This window comes from Aedes albopictus, unplaced genomic scaffold, assembly GCF_035046485.1.
Source record: "Aedes albopictus strain Foshan unplaced genomic scaffold, AalbF5 HiC_scaffold_131, whole genome shotgun sequence".
Taxonomy (NCBI): Eukaryota; Metazoa; Arthropoda; class Insecta; order Diptera; family Culicidae; genus Aedes; species Aedes albopictus.
The window spans coordinates 1-18,049 of NW_026916713.1; the positions used below are offsets into that span (position 1 = coordinate 1).

Consider the following 18,049-nt stretch of genomic DNA (forward strand, 5'->3'; position numbering starts at 1 on the left):
ATTTTCGGTACTTCTAAGAATGAAAGATACAGGCGCAGGCTCATATGATTTTTATTTACGAATTTTCAAATAAATTTGTTCGTTTTTATAAGCAAATTATATCCACTTCACTATTTTCTTCTCGGCATTGATCCGTAGCTTGAACGCGACGCGAGTTTCCATCCATTGAATCATGTAAACAGCGGACAGCCTGAAACGGAACGTTAACCAATGTTAATCAATTGATTATTTAAATGGGGGAAAGCCAGACAAAAATTATGTATGATGAATACTTACCAAATTCCAGCATATGTGATGTTCCGTTCACCATAATCATATTGCACAGGTCACTTAACTAGATTTTTGGAGGCCACTATAACTTTGAACTTTTGAAACTGGCATAAGAATGTAACACATCACCAGTTTGACATTTCGCTAACGTCACTAGCAACTTTACGGAATTTCGGTAGAGTGGGGGATGGTTTACAAACTTTTTCGGTAGTATTTCGTACAGTATACGGTAAAAATCCGATTTTACAGTGCGTACTGTAAACTTTTTGACAGAAGATGCTGTCACAGTATCAAATTACAAACGAATCGGTAACAAAATTACCGAAATATTGTAAAATAAACAATCTTTACCGAAAAATGGTAGTTTTTCCACTTTACCGAATTTTTCCAGCAAAATAATTACCGAACAGCGAAATTGAATCTGAGTGTGCACTAAGCGATTACTGTAGTTTAAAGGTATTCATAGGCGCACAAATTCAATAAATAATCGCTTGCCAATTTTCCCGAAACCACGTTTGCGATATCGACCGGCTGCTATCATGGATTCTTCGATTCTCCTCACAATAATACCTAGTCTTATAATAGGTGTCAAATTAGACTCAACGTAGCCTAGACCGTAGGTACGCGTGCATCAACGATCGATGGTAGTGATTGTAAGGCATGGTACACAAATTACGTAACGCTAAAATCGGCCATTTCAGACCCCCACCCTCCCCTATGTAACGCTTTTTGTATGAAAACCCAAAATTTTTTGTATGAATCGTAACGCAACGCTGGACTCCCCCTCCCCCTATAGCGTTACGTAATTTGTGTACGATGCCTAACACCTACAAAGTGCTACTCCAGATCATCTTCCGTCGTCTGTCACCTAAAACGAATAAGTTGCTGCTAGCCCAAGTAATCACAAAATACTTATTACGCCTTGCGTGCCGATATATTGCTATTAAGGGGCTGATATGTTCGATATTGGCCGTACAATAGTTGTGTTAGTCGAAAAAGGTGAAATATCGTACTAATGGTTACTTGAAAAGTTGTCATGCCGGCTTCATCGACAGCCGGTCGACTACGGACTAGATCTTCACCGTACGGCTAATCCTCCAGAATGCAGTGAATACCAGGTCCCATAGACTTCAAGGCAACATACGACAGTATCAACCAGTGATAGGATTTCACCGTAGCGTTTCACTGGGGTGTCAGTTTATCGACCACACTGGGGACTCGAACATTTTTCACCACACCACTTTTTTGGGTGGTGGGTAGACCAAGCGCTAGTGTGTGCTAATGCTCATTCGCCTTGCACCATAGTCGTGCAGTGGACCATACTTGCGCGCATCCGAATCTCAGTGGTAGATCCACATATAAGAGATATCAACCGCACAGAGATATGGAAAATCAGGGATGAAAACGGCTTTCCTGGGAAGCTGACTAGACTGATTGAACATCGATGACAATATGCAAAACTGCGTAAGAGTTTCGGGTGAACTATCCAGTTCATTCGGATCTCGCCGGGGACTGCGACAAGGTGGCGGACTCTCATGCCTACTCTTCAACATCGCTCTGGAAGGTGTGATGCGACGAGCCGGGCTCAACAGCCGGGGAACGATTTTCACAAAACCCGGTCAATTTGTGTGCTTTGCGAACGACATGGACATTATTTTACTATTACTTTAGAGCTTTTAGTAGAACTTGTTACTTCAGACTCTAGTTTAATTTAAAAACACTTCACTGGACATTATTGCCAGAACATTTAGAACGGTGGCAGAACTGTACACCCGCCTGAAACGCGAAGCAGCAAAGGTCGGGCAGTTGCTGAATGCGTCCAAAACAAAGTACATGCTGGCAGGCGGAACCGAACACGACCGGGTCCGTCTAGATAGTAATGTGACGAAAGACGGGGATACCTTCGAGTTGGTGGAGGAATTCGTCTACCTCGGATCTTTACTGAGGCTGACAACAATGCTAGCCGTGAAATTCGAAGGCAAATCATCAGTAGAAGTTGTGCCTACTATGGGCTTCAGAAGAAGCTACGGTCCAAATAGATTCATCCACGCACCGGTGGTCCTCTACGGACAAAAGACATGGACCATGCTTGAGGAGGACATGCAAGCACTCGGAGTTTTCGAGCGACGTGTTTTAAGGACGATCTCCGCCGGTGTGCAGGAGAATGGTGTGTGGTGGAGAAGCATGAACCACGAGCTCGCTGCACTCTATGGTGAATCCAGTTTGAAGGTGGCCAATGCCGGAAGGGGACAACAACCCTGCAAAGTTGGCGTTTGTGACTGATCCAGTTGGTACAAGAGGGCGTGGAGCGCAAAGAGCACGATGGGCGGACCAGGAGGAACGTGACTTAGCGAGCATTGCGTGTGACCGAGGATGGAGAGCGGCAGTTACGAACCGTGTATTATGGAGAAATATTGGTGATTCAGATTTATTTTGAATTTGATGTAATTTTGAATTGGGTTCGACTGTAGAATGTACTGTTTTCGCGTGGCTTTTCAGTCTAGCGTAAAATCAAGACAAATGCCACGGCCGAAACGTCGGAATTAAACAAAGCAATTGTCTTGATTTGACGCATTTCGACAATGATTTTTCATAAAGCCTAACTGACTTGATTGATTTCTCTTCGTCGACTCTCTCTTTCGCTAATAACTTGAACAAAACAAACAAAATCATTATTCTTTTTGTTTCTATAGCAACATGTAGTCGTCTTCTTCGCATTTCAACCAAAAAATCTTTGGAAAACTCAATCCACATTCTGTGATAACACAAAGAGAGGATCGATGAAGAGAACTCGAAAATGTCAGTTAGGCCCAAATGAAAAATCAGTGTCGATTGGATGTAATACTAAATAAATGAAAATGAATGAACATGTAGAGTCAGTATATTTCGAGAATAATTAATGGAATACAATCGGTATTTTTAAGAATGTAGCATTCTATTGTGGATATACGATAGAAGGTTGCCACATACGTGGTTTTTCGCTTCAACTCAGTCAATTCAAAAGCAATTGAGTTGAAATTTTGCACACTGCTAGACATTATAGATATCTCACTGCGTGTGTCAATTGGTTCAAAATTGACTGAGATATAACAGAAAAAAATAGAAGCCCTGCAGAGATGGTTCCACTTCCCTACAGTTACGTATTCAATAGTTACGAGGTTATAATTTAAATAGCAAAAAATGTATTTACCTACGCAACGATAATTGTCCACCACTGTCACCTGATGCCTCTCGTCGTTAATGTCTTCTCCAGTTTGATTGACGTAAACCCAATGCTGCTGTGTATTATCGCACTGGCACCGTGCAACGATCGACACATTCTTGATACCATACTTCTGATAGAGAGTCTTCTTCTGGAGAGCAATTTGATTCGATTGACATCGTTCCAAATGTTTCGTCGATGAACAGAACTTCATCTGCGTTCGAGTGTTGATGTTCATGATGTGTCCATGGTGACTGTAGGTTACCGGACAGCTCGGAGTATTCAGAGGGCAGCGACAGATCTTCTCCACTGCACTTGGCATCCAATAACGATGGTGAACTATGTTACACGCTTCGTTCTCACGGCATGTGCTCATCATAATATCCTGGAAACGTTTGGATTGGACACTTTGGGTATTACCATTCATAACTTAAATAAATTGATTCTAATTCTTACATAATCTTCGTAGTGATATCTATATGCACGAACCATTAAAAATGAAACTAGAATGGAATACAAAAATAGCAAATTCTTCTTCTCACTGAACACCATTTTTTCGATTGACTTGATCCACTTGATCGACGCATTCGAAGGAGCTAAACGCTACATCAAGACTGAGCAGATCGCTGTCGAACGTTGCAAATCTCGTTAAAAATCCGATTCGAATTAAGAGTGAGGCGCTCATTCACTCCGCATGACTGTGTTCGAAATCCATCATGCTGAAATCTCCAAACAGATGTGCGGTCTCGAGTTGATCGACACACGAGATTCCTTACCCGTGGTCGGGAAATAGCACACGTTCTTCCCTGAGCACATGCACTCACGATGGAGCTGCTGCCGAGAATACATGGCTTGGAAAATAAATTACTATGTCGGGCATTTCTCATCTTCGAATTTTAACGACTACAGTGACAAATGAACTGTTCCACCTGTGTGTTCACTTAGAGCAACGGGATCAAATCTTCTGACCGTCGCTGTCATTTGAAAAGTATCCACTTGAATCCGAACCGCTCAACGCCGGGGAAAACCACCTGCCTGGGAAATTCAAACAGAACAGCCGGCGAGAGGCAAAGGGAACAGAAACCCAAAATAGTGCAAAACTTAGAGACGTTAGGGTTGAACCAGTGTGATGCAGGGAAGTCAGTGTCAGACAGTTGGGAGACATAAATAAACGAACGCAAACAGTAGGAAAGAAATGGAAGATCAATTATGGAAACTGATTGGACGTAATTAATGAGGTTGTTATGTGCGCATTTTCAGAATAGACATTTATGAAATTTCTACGTAAGAGTTTGAAATATGATATTCACACATTAACGGCGTGTCATGATCATTTCTGGGCTAATGAGATGATGCGATATCTTTAACTGACGACCTTCACTTTATGGGATTGCGGACTCTCAGGGGATACTCAAAATAACTGGGACAGGTAAAATTTTCGCTTCTCAAAAAATGTTCAACTAGCTGTAACTTTTCGAAAAGAGCATCAAATATTCTCAAATTTTTACTGTAAGTTCATCAACTAGTTGTGTATCAGTGTTCCAATTTTGGAAAAGATTGGGCTATTCTACACGAAGTAAGAAAGGTTCTACAAAAAGGTATAATTATCCGATAGCTAACTTTGAGATGTTATATCTCTGGATTCAACAATCCGAATGCAATGAAATTTTGATCATTTATGACAAATATAATAAGCTATTAAAAACTTTTTACTAAACTTAAAATTCTTTACACAAAAGCAAATTAAAACGATTAGATTATTTTTCTAATATAACACCAATTTATCCAAAATTTCATCATCGTTTCAAAATTTGACATGGTAATTATAGTTCATTTAAACTCCCTCTATTTGATTTGTTTTTTTTTTTATCTGTAATAACGAGATTTTTAGCCCTTGGCTAGTTCATCTCGGGACCCACGCTTTACTTCCCTTCCGAAGGAAGAACTCACATTTTGCGAGTTTGTCGGGAGTGGGATTCGATCCCAGGTCCTCGGCGTGATAGTCAAGTGTTCTAACCATCACACCAGGTCCGCTCCACAGACTTGAAAATATTTATATTTTGGAGGAAAGCAACTAAATGGCCGGCATTAAATTGGAAAGGTAATGGGATGCATATGAAAAATAGATAAATTTACTAAAAAAACGTAGAATAAATAAAATCGTTATAACTTTTTTACTATTAATAATTTGAAATGAAGTCAAATGTTTTTCAAAGTTCATTATAATCGTCATAAATGATCAAAATTTCATTGCATTCGGTTCATTGAATCCAGTGATATAACTCAAAGTTGGATATCGGATAATTATACCCTTTTCTTGAATCTTTCTAACTTCGCGTAAAATAGCCCGATCTTTGCCAAAATTGGACCACTGATACAAGCACAGTTGATGAATTTACAGTAAAAATTTGAGAATATTTGATGCCCTTTTCGAAAAGTTACAGCCAGTTGAACATTTTTTGAAAAGTCCCAGTTATTTTGATTATCCCCTGATTATTTAAACTAATTTTCTTTATCTAAGGAAGATTGCGATCAAATGTATACGAAGATTTTATGCATGCGAAGCATCGTATTTCACAACAACTGAGAAAGATTTTTTCGGTGCACTGTCGTGGTGCGTATTATGATCTGGTGAACAAAAACAATAATTGAATATGTTTGTACGTTTTATTCCAATTTAGAAGCTTTTGCTCAATAGTACTGTATGAGAACATAATTTGATTTGGATTGCGAAGAATTTCACAACTACGACTTTTGGAATATATACTTACAACCTCTTGACTATCCTACGCAGTGCTGAAAATTTCATTTCGTCATATCTAAATTCAATCACCTACAGCTCATTTTAGAAGCTGAACCTGAGAATATGGTATATGAAAAACTTGTGCGGCTAGACCAATTCTGCAAGAAAGTCACGGAAAAACCACTATTTTTTTGAATATTTAAGGTAAATGTCACGGCCCACCTTTGAAAAATGCCAAATGATATTCACCGTGAATATCATTTGCATTTTTCGAAGGTAGTCCGTGACATTTACCTTAAATATTCGAAAAATATCGTTTTTTCCGTGACTTTCTAGCAAAACTGGTCTAGCCGCACAAGTTTTTCATATACCATATTCTCAGGTTCAGCTTCTAAAATGAGCTGTAGGTGATTGAATTTAGATATGACGAAATGAAATGTTCAGCACTGATCCTACGTACCATACTGTCAAGTAGAAGGTGTGACAAACATTAAATTGATATTGTGACCAAAAAAGACATAGTATAGACGGAAATACAATCATTTAATCTTAATATTTTTATGAAATACTAGTAGTTATACAACATTATTTTAACATGACATGCAAGCTAATTTATTAATTGGTAACTTGGTATTAAATCGATTATGAGGGATTAGACGATGTGCAAAAATAAATTCCATCATGATTGGTTGGTGTTTAGTATGACGGGAATTAAATAAAAACCACATCTATTGCCCGTTGTGAAGATTTATAGATTCCGACGCAAATAGATGATAAGGCTTATTTTCAGCGTAGGTGCGTTATAAATGTTTGTTTACAATGCAAAACTATCACCAAATGTGTACCTAAAAACACAGCGTCAAATATCCACCAGGACGCGGTCTGGTATTATATCTGTGTGCCCACGAAAGAGAAATCCACGCAACTAATTTTCGCGCAGGAGTCTAAACAGATGGAATCTCCGCAATATCAACTTTTATATAATTTGCTTTCGCCTCTGTTACAGTAAAAACTTCACATTTTGGAATTTCTATCACACTATTATGTATCACATCTTCCAGCGACTACAAATAAAGCCCATCGTCTCCATCGCAATTTGTTTGTTAATTTCTCTCTATCTTCTTTATCTAGGCACTCAAATCGATGAAAGCAAATCTCCGTCAGGAACTACTCGTCCGTTTGGATGATCAACTAACAATGGAACAGAAGAAACTTTCTCAACAGTGGATTACTACCGAGTGTCAGGAAAAATTCAAACAATTTATCAACCGTGGTGGGGAGTGGTAATGATTTCCTTCATGTAGGTAAGTCCCGAGCAGAAAAAAAACCACTTCGCACCACGACATGGGTTCAATCCGAAGCAATCCAGCAACGTAAGTACACAGATGCTTTTATTCTACACATCTTAGTTTTATGTACTGATTTTTCAGCCAGTTTCTGCGGATTAATCGTTATTTCATGAAACAGAACTTAGAACGAGGAATTTCATTATAAATTTTTTGAATGGAATTGATTAACGTTATCGGTTATTGATAAGATAAAAGTTAAATTCGTAGAAATTTTTGTAACGATGTCAAAATTTATTCATGTTCTATTGAAAACCGATTAATATTTACTACTCTTCAGATATCTAATAAACTAATTCAATTGTTTCAAATAGAATTTATTTCCATATAATGCGAATAATTACTACAATTGGCATACAATTGTGGCGCGTTGAGTGCAAATATTTGTTTTCTTATTTACGCAAAAATCTGGAGCAGATATTTTTTTATCTTTATAGAATCCATAGACACTACACGTGTATAGCCCATAAGCAGATGAAACTTGTGGAAACAAAATCCACCATCAATTTATTTAGACTACACCTATTGCAATATCTCTATGAACAAACCGAAATAAATTTTTCAGTTCTTTCTATTAGAAATCGAATTATTGTTTTGAAGAAAGTATGAGAAATCCGTCTGTGGTGAATATCATAACACAGCGAATCAAAAAACAACTGTTGGTCTGTATCAAAAGCAAACTTGTCTGACAAATTTGAAGTTGCTGTATCTGAATCTGGGCTCAGATTTGCTCAAGCTCGTAACAGTAGAATAACTAGCCACAGAAGTCCAATGTCGGGGCTGTTCGTGTGACTAACATCTAGTTTGCCACGCCCTTACAGCGTCATTAGCGGTACTAGAAGTGTCAAATAAATTTTGTTTACCAAAACGAAATATCCTTTACAAGCGGAATACTTAAAAACGATGATTAATTACAATTAGAGTTATCAATTTAATTAAATAGGAAAAGTGACAACAGCGCCATTGGAGTTCTATAGTGTATTTCTATTCTCGTAACAATTTCGAGCTATGCTTCAATTTATAGGGCATATGGCAAAATATAAGGTTCCGGGCTTACGGAGTGCAGACCATCAAGTATGGAAATTATTTGTTAAGCAATCAATTTGAGAGGGTTAATGGTCGTTTAACATCCAAATTAACAATTTAGCAAATTAATGCATTTTACCTGATCAAATTTAATTAAAACTATCAAATTTTATGTTAGGTACCGGTGCGGATTGCGGTACATTAACTTGCATGCAACATTTACGGCAAATATTGTGTTTCGGCCAGGATGCGACTACGGCCCTACGCTGTGTACTTTTATATTATCCAACGGGACACCGAGCGGTGGAGGAGCAACAACGCTAATTCAAATATTACGGATTTATTCGCACTATCGAGTGGCAGTGCTCCGACGGCGTCGACGAACGGTGCGAGATCAAACATATTGTCATTTTTTATATGTATTAACGAGATTTTTACATGTGAATGTTCAAAACAATCCATGTAGCCGCGTTGTTTGACCTATTATTGCATAACAGCCAGGAACAACACAATACTAAACACTAAGCATTCACCCGTCTTTTGGTTTGAATTTCGCACGTTCTTAGCGATAGGTCGACGGGGGCCCGAGTGAATGATTAATATTCAGTGAGCTTGTTCCTCTTAAAAAAAAATGCAGTATATGTATCTATTAGTTTAAAATCACCCTTCATATATTTACTCTAAGTTCGTCACTTCAAGTGTCGGCCCAATTTTTCATTAAGTTTGTTTCATTTTAACTAAATTTTCCTGTATTTTTGTCAGTCCGTCACCAGTGTCTACCAAGTGAATAAGACCTTAGCTCACGAGAGTGGTCACCAGCACCTGCTCGACCTTAGAGAAGGGAGCCATCAGTGTAGCATACGATGCCGTCTGAAATACAGTGTATTGGAAAAACAACAATAAAGTTTATCCTCACTTTACTTAGGGTATAACTTTTTTCACAGACGTTGGATCACTTTGCGGTCTTCGACAAAGTTGTTTGGTATATACTAATCATAATTACACTAAAACTTGTCAAATCTTATTTCTTTCGGCAGAAATTGAAAGCTATACTTGTTTGCTACAACTTCTCCGAACAACGTGTGCCAATAAAATTGAAGGAACCATGTGTAATTATCACATTTGTAATCAGAAATACCCTAAAAAGTTGATTTTTTGATAGATTTCGTTAAGTTGGATTTTTCAAAACGGCATCATATTCTCCAAAGTTTTATGGTTATTTGCTTCTTTGACACCAATGCTGTAGGAGTTGAGCAAAAATTACTAAAATTCACGAAAGCCAAATGTGGCCTAAAAACTAGCTTTTCGGGTGCAATCACGCTTTGGCGCGCAAAAAGTGGCATCGCGTCAGCACTGATATGATAGCCAACATCTGTCATCACGCTTGTTTGTTATCACCCGTGGTAGGGGGTAGCCAAGGCAAACTACAAGGAAGCAAAGCTACTACGTTCAGTACAATTTCGCGCCACAGCGTGATTGCCTCCAAAAATCTAGTTTTTAGACCACATTTGGCTTTCCCGAATTTTAATATTTTTTGCTCAACTCCTACACTGCCCCCACTCGCATAACAGTCCCATTTGACTTTTCATCAATTTTGAGTTAATGTTATGAATAGTCATCATTTTCGAAGTACTTCCAAATACAATAATAAAAATTACGAATTTTTATGTCAATGTGTGAAAAAAAATACCAAGTCATGAGCGTCCCATATCAAAAGTACCCGCATAACAGTCCCATCATGGATTTTTGTGTCACGAAACACAAAACTGAACAACTTTGTAGCAATTATAATATTTTTTACAGTTATATACTCATGTGCAAAGCAATCTGTGAAAGTTTCGAGATGATCGAAATATTTTTCAAATTTTAGCGATTTTTCAAAGTTTTATATGGAAACAAGTTTTCAAACTTCAAATGCCGTTTTCTCAATTCCTCCTTTTTGCAAATGGGACTGTTATGCGAGTGGGGGCAGTACAGCATTGATGTCAAAGAAGCAAATAACCAAAAAACATTGAAGAAAATGATGCCGTTTTGAAAAATCCAACATATTACGTATATTAGGGTGTTCCAGAACGAAATATATCAAAAAATCAACTTTTTAAGGTTTTTCTAATTACAAATGTGATGATTACACATGTCTCCTTCAATTTTATTGGCACACGTTGTTCGGAGAAGTTGTAGCAAACAAGTATAGCTTTCAATTTCTGCGGAAAGAATTAAGTTTTGACAAGTTTTAGTGTAGTTATGATTTTTTGAAGTTCAAAAATAGTCGAAAAACACAACATTGATTTGATGCACCTCTCAACTTCAACGGATTTGGCTGAAATTTTGACCAGTTACTTCTTTTAGGATGCCAATCAAAATATGGGGGTGGACTTGAGAATCAGAGAACATTTTTGAAAAGGTGGACAGGCCTAGTAGATACCCGAATAAAAAATACAGTAGAAAAACCGAACGTTGTATTGTAACAGTACTATTTAAAACCATATTTTTACAATAGACACCACTGTAAAAATAAAAATACAAAAACAATAAAATGTAATGTAGAACCCAATACAGTAAATTGTAAATAAGATTTTTACAATATACTATACGGGTGGTTAAGTATCGTAACAATATAAAAAAATATTTTTCTCCATATATATTTTTTTGCAAAACCATACATTATATTGTAAATGAATTGTTATAAATACTGATACGTGGGTTTTAATAAACCGTACATTGTATGGTTCACATATGGTTTCAAACAATAAAATGTACCGTAAATATATTGTTTTTAATTGTAGTTTCACTACTGGTTATACATTTAATTAAATGGTTTTGGAATGGTTCTCTTTTGTTATGTTGTATTGGTTTACATTACATAAACCATATAATGTTATATTATCTTGTCATTTTCCTCCTGTTAATGGCATCTTAGGCTTACTAGCATTATGAGAATGCGCTTTGGGAATTCTCCAGAGCGTTTTGGATAACCCTTCATATTGGATCGCCCACGTCTAAGTCTGAGTCGAGGTCTGAGTAGTCTCTGATTGCATTAACAGTTGAAGCTTAGGCTCCCATGCCCTACCAGCCAGATAACTGGGTTTCGCAAACTAAGCATTATTTGTGGCAACACTTTGAGCGGCATGATGGAACTATGTCGAGCGCGCTAAGTATTATTAGACCACTAATGTAGTTGCATGAAGTGGGTGACGAGGTACATAAGTATCATTACAGCGTGCTTAACCGTTATTGCAATATTGAGACTCCAGTTTGACTAAAGTTTGAAATACACGGGGAAATACATAACAACTCATGAGAAAACTGTCAAGTTCGATTCAAGTACAGTAGACGTTCGGTCGGTGCAAATGGTTTAACTGCAACGCTTTTTAACTGCATGTCCGGTAAGTGTAACAAATTTGCAGTTATCGCACCGCCAAACGTCAAAACCGTGCGCCATGTAAGCCCTAACGAACAGTCGAGTGAATTTTTCGTTCATTTTATGTCAATTGATGGCTTGTTGACACTGTCAGGCGTTGCAGTTATCGGATTTTCGTTCGCTAAGTGAAACGTAAACATGTTGCAGTTATCGAACGTCTACTGTATAAGTTAGGTTAAAAAGCGAACCCACAGACGAACCTATATTAGAATTTCTTTCAGTATTCAGTCCAGTCCATATGTTAAAGATGGCTCTACGATAAAGTACGTCAATCGTATTCCTCTCATCGCACTCTACATACCTAGTCCACCATATCTCTTGGATCTGCAGTTCTTAAGAGATCTGATTTACTACTTATTTAAACATTTTATTGACTTTAAATTAATGATGATGATTAACCTGGGTTTGTTAGGGGAATATCCGTAAGTAAAAAAAAATCGCGTTAAGTACTGTTCCTTTGATTCTTTGGAATTCAAAGGAACAGTACTTAACGCGATTTTCTTTTTACTTTTAAATTGATGTTTCAACTTATTCACTTTTTTCTTTCCTTTCCTTTGCATCAAAAAAGTCACAAACATCAACAAAACAAAGCACGGAAAAAATCATAAACTGAATAAATAATTAATAATGCACGGAAAAATAATGTTTCGGAAAAATGAAGTGAATGGTTCAAACGTAAGAAAAACAGTATAATATATTGTTACATAAAAATCGAATGTAAATGTATAGTAGCTGCAATGTGCGAAGCTTTTAGTGAACCATTTCATTACAATATACATTATTGTAGCTGGTACACTGTATGGTGCAGGAATGGTTTTCACCAAACACCCTATGGTTAGTTTTTATCCGGGTAGTCACCTACAATAATACCAAAGGGTTTGATTATTGAACGCTTACAGCGCAACCTAGCGGCAAAGATCGAAAACTTAAAATTTCTGCATATATTTGGCCCAGTTTTCCCATACAAACTTCAAGCGTTTTGAGCGCCCCCTTAGGCTTAGTTGATTTTGCTCAAATTTCGAACGTAGCTTCTGGGAGTCCAAAACTACTGATTTAGGAGATAAGACTTGGCATTTTTCGAAATTTTTGATTTTCATATAACTGTGGGCCACCTTATGTTGAGAAAAACATTTCAATACGTGCTTAGTTCAATCACCACCAAGCTGTAAAATGTATTCAATAACAATTTGCCATTCTTCATCGTTCGTCGTCGCAGATATATCGGGCGATGTCTGCGGAGCTTACATAATAGATAGAAGGCACCGAAGGCACATTCTGACTTCAATCTTGCATACAATATTGTATGGAGAGCTTTGAGGGGAACTTTAAGCTTTACATATTGTATGCAGTGATACCTATTCAAATGTGCGCAATCCGATATAGGATATACGGATATTGTAATTGTGTGAATACAAAATTAGCAAACTGAACTGTATTAGATATAAGTATCGATATAGGACCATGTACATAATTAATGACCTGACAAGTTGATTTCCAATAAAAGTACCTTAAAACCTGAAGAGTTATCGGATTATTATTTCCTACACAACACCTTATTGGCCAAACTCAGTCTCTCTATCATTGAGCGAACATGTTTCCGTGACTATGATTTGAATCGAAAAATGTACGAAGTGTTACGTCTGTTTGTCTGTGCTACGACTTAAGGCGAAACTAGATCCATTTCCTCACTTTTTGGTTTTTGATTTTTTTATGAAATAACGAAGCAATATTTTCAAAATCGGTTTTCGTGCACATGTAGAGTATGGATCAAGGTTGTTAATCGATAAATTATCGTTATCGACGATAAAGTTAACGTCTGTTATCGTTTATCGTCGATAACGATAACGTCTTCAGACGGATTCGTCATCGGCGATACAGTTAACTGTGGAAATTATCGACTCGATAGCGTCTCCGGAAAATTTTCTTCGCGATCTGAGCCGTTGTTGATGCCGTCACTACGGTAACTAGATTTATCGCAAAATTATCGAAGGTACGTTGATCTTCGCGTTGATTCATCGTTTGATTATCGTTATCGAGAGGTTATCGAGCAACCTTTATCGTTATCGAGTTTGCGTTGAGTTAACTGTCGATAATTTATCGGTTAACAACCTTGGTATGGATCATGGTATCTCCTGATTTTTTCCCTGGTGGAAGATGTTTTTCGTTTTTTCAGAAACCATTTTTAAACATAATTTCACAAAAAAATGGTTTCTGCAAAAATGGCAAACTTTTTCCACCAGGAATTTGAAAATAATGCTTCGTTATATTTTTAAAAATCAAAAACCTAAAAAATGAGGAAATGCTTCCAGTTTCGCCTTAATGAACAAATGAACACTTTTTAAAACTGCTCGTTTAACATCATATTTTGTATTTAATGAACTTTATCGACTTTTAGCATAGCTAACTAGTGTATTAAAGAGTAGCGGACGAATACAAACCAATACGATTTGTATTTACAAAGTTATGGTGATCCATCCTTATGCGACCCATCTTGCCCCGCCCCACCCTACCAAAAATTAACATCAACTTCGAAGAGTTCATTTTTTTTATTCCACTATTTGGCAACTGCCCAGTAGTTTGTCAACTCGTTGATTTTATAATCAACGTCCGTCGAGGAGCGTCTCAACAGATCGCACAACACCACACAACATTTAAATTATTTTTTTAAAGCAGTTCCCGGGTACCGAATTTGCAGTTGTCCTGATACCTCTGATGGACACCCTAGCCTAATTGAATTTCTAACATTTTAACGTTCTGCATTCATCAAAAAAATGTGAGGCGATCCGAACAGACAGTGTCAGTTCTTGCAAACTGTTCCGCGTGAAAGTATCGATACCTATGCCACCCGACTTGGTGTTGAACTTGAACTGCATCATGATGACAAGGCAAAATATCTCAATTTCAACGTGATTCAGCATTAAGCACTAGGTCTTCATCGTTGGCATCAGTTCCAATCTTCACCACTTTATGATTTTTTACCTGTTGCTTTGGATTCGCAACAGTAGTTCTTTTTTGGACTTTTTCAGTTGCAGTTGATTCGGTACCGCATGTAAAATTAGGCTGGTCCAGAATTGAGACTTTTTTGGTTAACGCACCATTTTGGTTCATTATTTTTGTATAGGCGAATTTGACGGAAGCTATCGATAATTTTTTTATCTGGTGGCAGGAATGAGAACCCTATGAAAAAAGTAACTCCGCCAAAATTTGCTATGGTGCAGTATAGGCAAAGTGCACTTTTTTCACTTTTTCATATCGAATTCCGCATCGTAGAAAAACAAACGAGCCTATTTTGGAAAGAAAATTTAATTCTCTTTCAGATGCGCTTAGATCTTGTAGGTACTTACGAACAATTTATATGATAAATTTGAGGAGCTTTTGCTATGCCTCCCACGGGCGATCTTCCGGATTTTTGTTAGCTTTCCAATCCGGTGTCTGCCGGCGTGGGCATCAAGAATGGTGGTAATGGAAGCCATTACCAATGGAAAATAGCAACTACCAAGACAAAATATTAGTTAATTTTGAAGACGAAACATTGATGTAGTAAACAAACGATTTTCTCCTCATCTCACTTAGCGCCTCTACAACTGGGGTCATTCGAATTCTTCTATACACGTCGGACTTGATTATCCGGAGTCAGGTTCTGAAGCTTCCCAAACATATATCTGAGGAATGGAATGCACTATGAAGCTGAATTTTTGACTGATTACTAATCAATGTTTGCTTGATAAAATTTCAGCTTAGAACAGCATTCCGTTACCCAGATGTACATGTATGTTTGGGAAGCTTCAGAACCTGACTCAAGATAATCGAGTCCGACCTGTGCTGTGTAGCAATATAAAAAACGAGCACCACGTAGACTAAAATTTGGTAATTCCAGAAAATAATAAAATTACATCATATAACGTAAGGATTTTGAACCAGTTTAGTTCTGCCTGAGCAATTAGTGCATTATTGACTCACCGATATATTCAGTCGGAGTGATGATAAATTTTATTATGTTTCAGTTCCATTTTTATCCTTTCCTCATATTGGTACATATTATATTCGTTTACATACTGGATCTACACATTAGCTCCCTCTAGTCAAATATTAGTCTGATACTCTATCCTTGCCCATAGGTATCTATAAACACCGGTGATGAAACGCCGGGCAAAACAAACACGCATGGAAAGGAAAACGGTACAAAATGAACATTGTTTAAATTTTCCACTTTACTGCTATGTTGGACAAATTGTGATCTGTGGCAGACTAAGTAGTATGGCTGGCGAAGGAAAGTTGGGTCACCTAAAGAGTGGATTCCTATGTTTTTTTTTCCATTTTACAACTCTTAAATACTATCTAGATACTCAGCTACAATATAAGAACTAGAAAATTTTGAAATCTGTTGTCATGAAAGATGTAGAATCACCTAGGGAATCGCGCTACTTGGGCGGTGGCTTCTATATTCGTCTGTTTTCCACTATAACTCAGTCAATCTTGAACCAATTGACACAATTCTTGGAATGCGGTGAGATAGGTATAGTATCTACCCGTGTACAAAATTTCAAGTCAATCGGTGCAAAATTGACCGAGTTACAGTGGAAAACAGACGAAAATAACAGACGAAGAAAACCACCGCCCAAGTAGCGCGATACCCTAGAACATGTTTGACAAATTATTTGATGATAATTATTTCCGAAACCTAATATTCGACATACTTTTAGTGTTTAGTGAATCTGTTTCAATTGTAAGTTACAGTAATCACCAAGGACGCTATAGCTCACAAATTTACGGCATGAGAGTACTAGTACGTATCACAAATATTGTGAATTTTTTTTAAGCTGTTTGCAAATTATATGAACAGAATCATCTTGTTCATTTTGTGTTGTATTCCCCAACAGACCATCATCATTACAAATACACTCAATCCTTCATACACTTGCCTAGAATGTATAAATGATACAACACCGAAAAAGTCACCAGCAGTCTGTTTCTGTTATTTGTATACAGTACATCGTGTTTAAGTGCTTGCTAATAAACCGTAGAAAAATGGCCCTTCAGCTCGGAGATCAATTTCCTAACTTCACTGCGGATACTACCGTTGGCAAAATCGATTTCCACCAGTGGGCTGGAGATTCGTGGGTCATTCTCTTCTCGCATCCGGCTGATTTTACCCCAGTTTGTACTACAGAACTATCCGCAGTTGCCCGGCTGGTCCCAGAGTTTTCCAAACGAAATGTGAAGCCGATCGCGCTCTCATGTGATTCAGCAGAATCACACCGCCAGTGGATCGCCGATATCAAGGATTATGGCAAATTGAACGATTTCTGCTATCCCATCATTGATGACGCGAGTCGGGAGTTGGCTGTAAAACTCAACATGCTGGACAAGGATGAGATAGGTGCCCAGGGATTGCCGTTGACATGCCGGGCGGTCTTCATCATCGATAGCAACAAAAAACTGCGTCTTTCGTTGCTGTATCCCGCCACCACAGGGCGTAATTTTGCCGAAATTCTTCGGGTGATCGACTCGTTGCAGTTGACGGACAAGAAGAAGGTTGCAACGCCGGCCGACTGGAAGCAAGGCGATTGGTGCATGGTGCAACCCAGTGTGAAAGAAGAAGAACTGCCCGAATTGTTTCCCAACGGTGTGACGAAGGTAGAGTTGCCGTCCGGCAAGGGATACCTGCGGAAGGCGAACCCTTGAGTTTTGTGTTTGTTAAGATTTTATGCTTATTGTGTCCTATGCATTTCCATATGAATAGATAGTTCGTGAAACATATCCATTTGAAAATAAATCGATTTATTCGCAATTAATGGTATCAATCTAATCTATGGAGTGGTTATCATGTTATTTGTCTCAATTAAAGAGGCCCTTCGTCCCCGGTGAGTTCGATACTAATGGAAGGCTGACATATGGCAAATGATAAAGATTTATCTTCTGTAATAAACTAAGAAATTACCCCCATTCATCGTCTGTGCTTTGGAATGAAATCGTCATTTGATAATGGGCAATGAGTTAACCTTTATGAAGTAACTAGGTAGTGATTACTACATACAAAT

The 18,049-nt window shown here is 37.8% G+C and overlaps 2 protein-coding genes and 1 long non-coding RNA gene across 3 annotated transcripts; 2 read left to right on the plus strand and 1 right to left on the minus strand.

The window, feature by feature from the left end:
• Positions 1-3,477: 3,477 nt before the first annotated feature.
• On the minus strand, positions 3,478-6,426 carry LOC109430911 (U-scoloptoxin(11)-Sm6a; the record flags this gene model as incomplete). Its single annotated transcript, XM_062843280.1, is given in 2 exon segments — positions 3,478-3,857; positions 3,929-6,426. Coding segments are annotated over 2 exon segments (476 nt in total), but the record flags the coding sequence as incomplete, so codon positions are not given.
• A 78-nt stretch (positions 6,427-6,504) lies between these two features.
• Positions 6,505-8,142, plus strand: LOC134284440 (uncharacterized). The gene is made up of 2 exons (XR_009995776.1): positions 6,505-7,588; positions 7,646-8,142. It is a non-coding gene; the product is annotated as an uncharacterized LOC134284440 (long non-coding RNA).
• Positions 8,143-16,905: 8,763 nt separating this feature from the next.
• LOC115263169 (peroxiredoxin-6) lies at positions 16,906-17,821 on the plus strand. The gene has a single exon (XM_029866098.2). The coding sequence runs from the start codon at positions 16,944-16,946 to the stop codon at positions 17,691-17,693; it is 750 nt and encodes a 249-aa protein (XP_029721958.2). The 5' UTR covers positions 16,906-16,943; the 3' UTR covers positions 17,694-17,821.
• Positions 17,822-18,049: the final 228 nt, after the last annotated feature.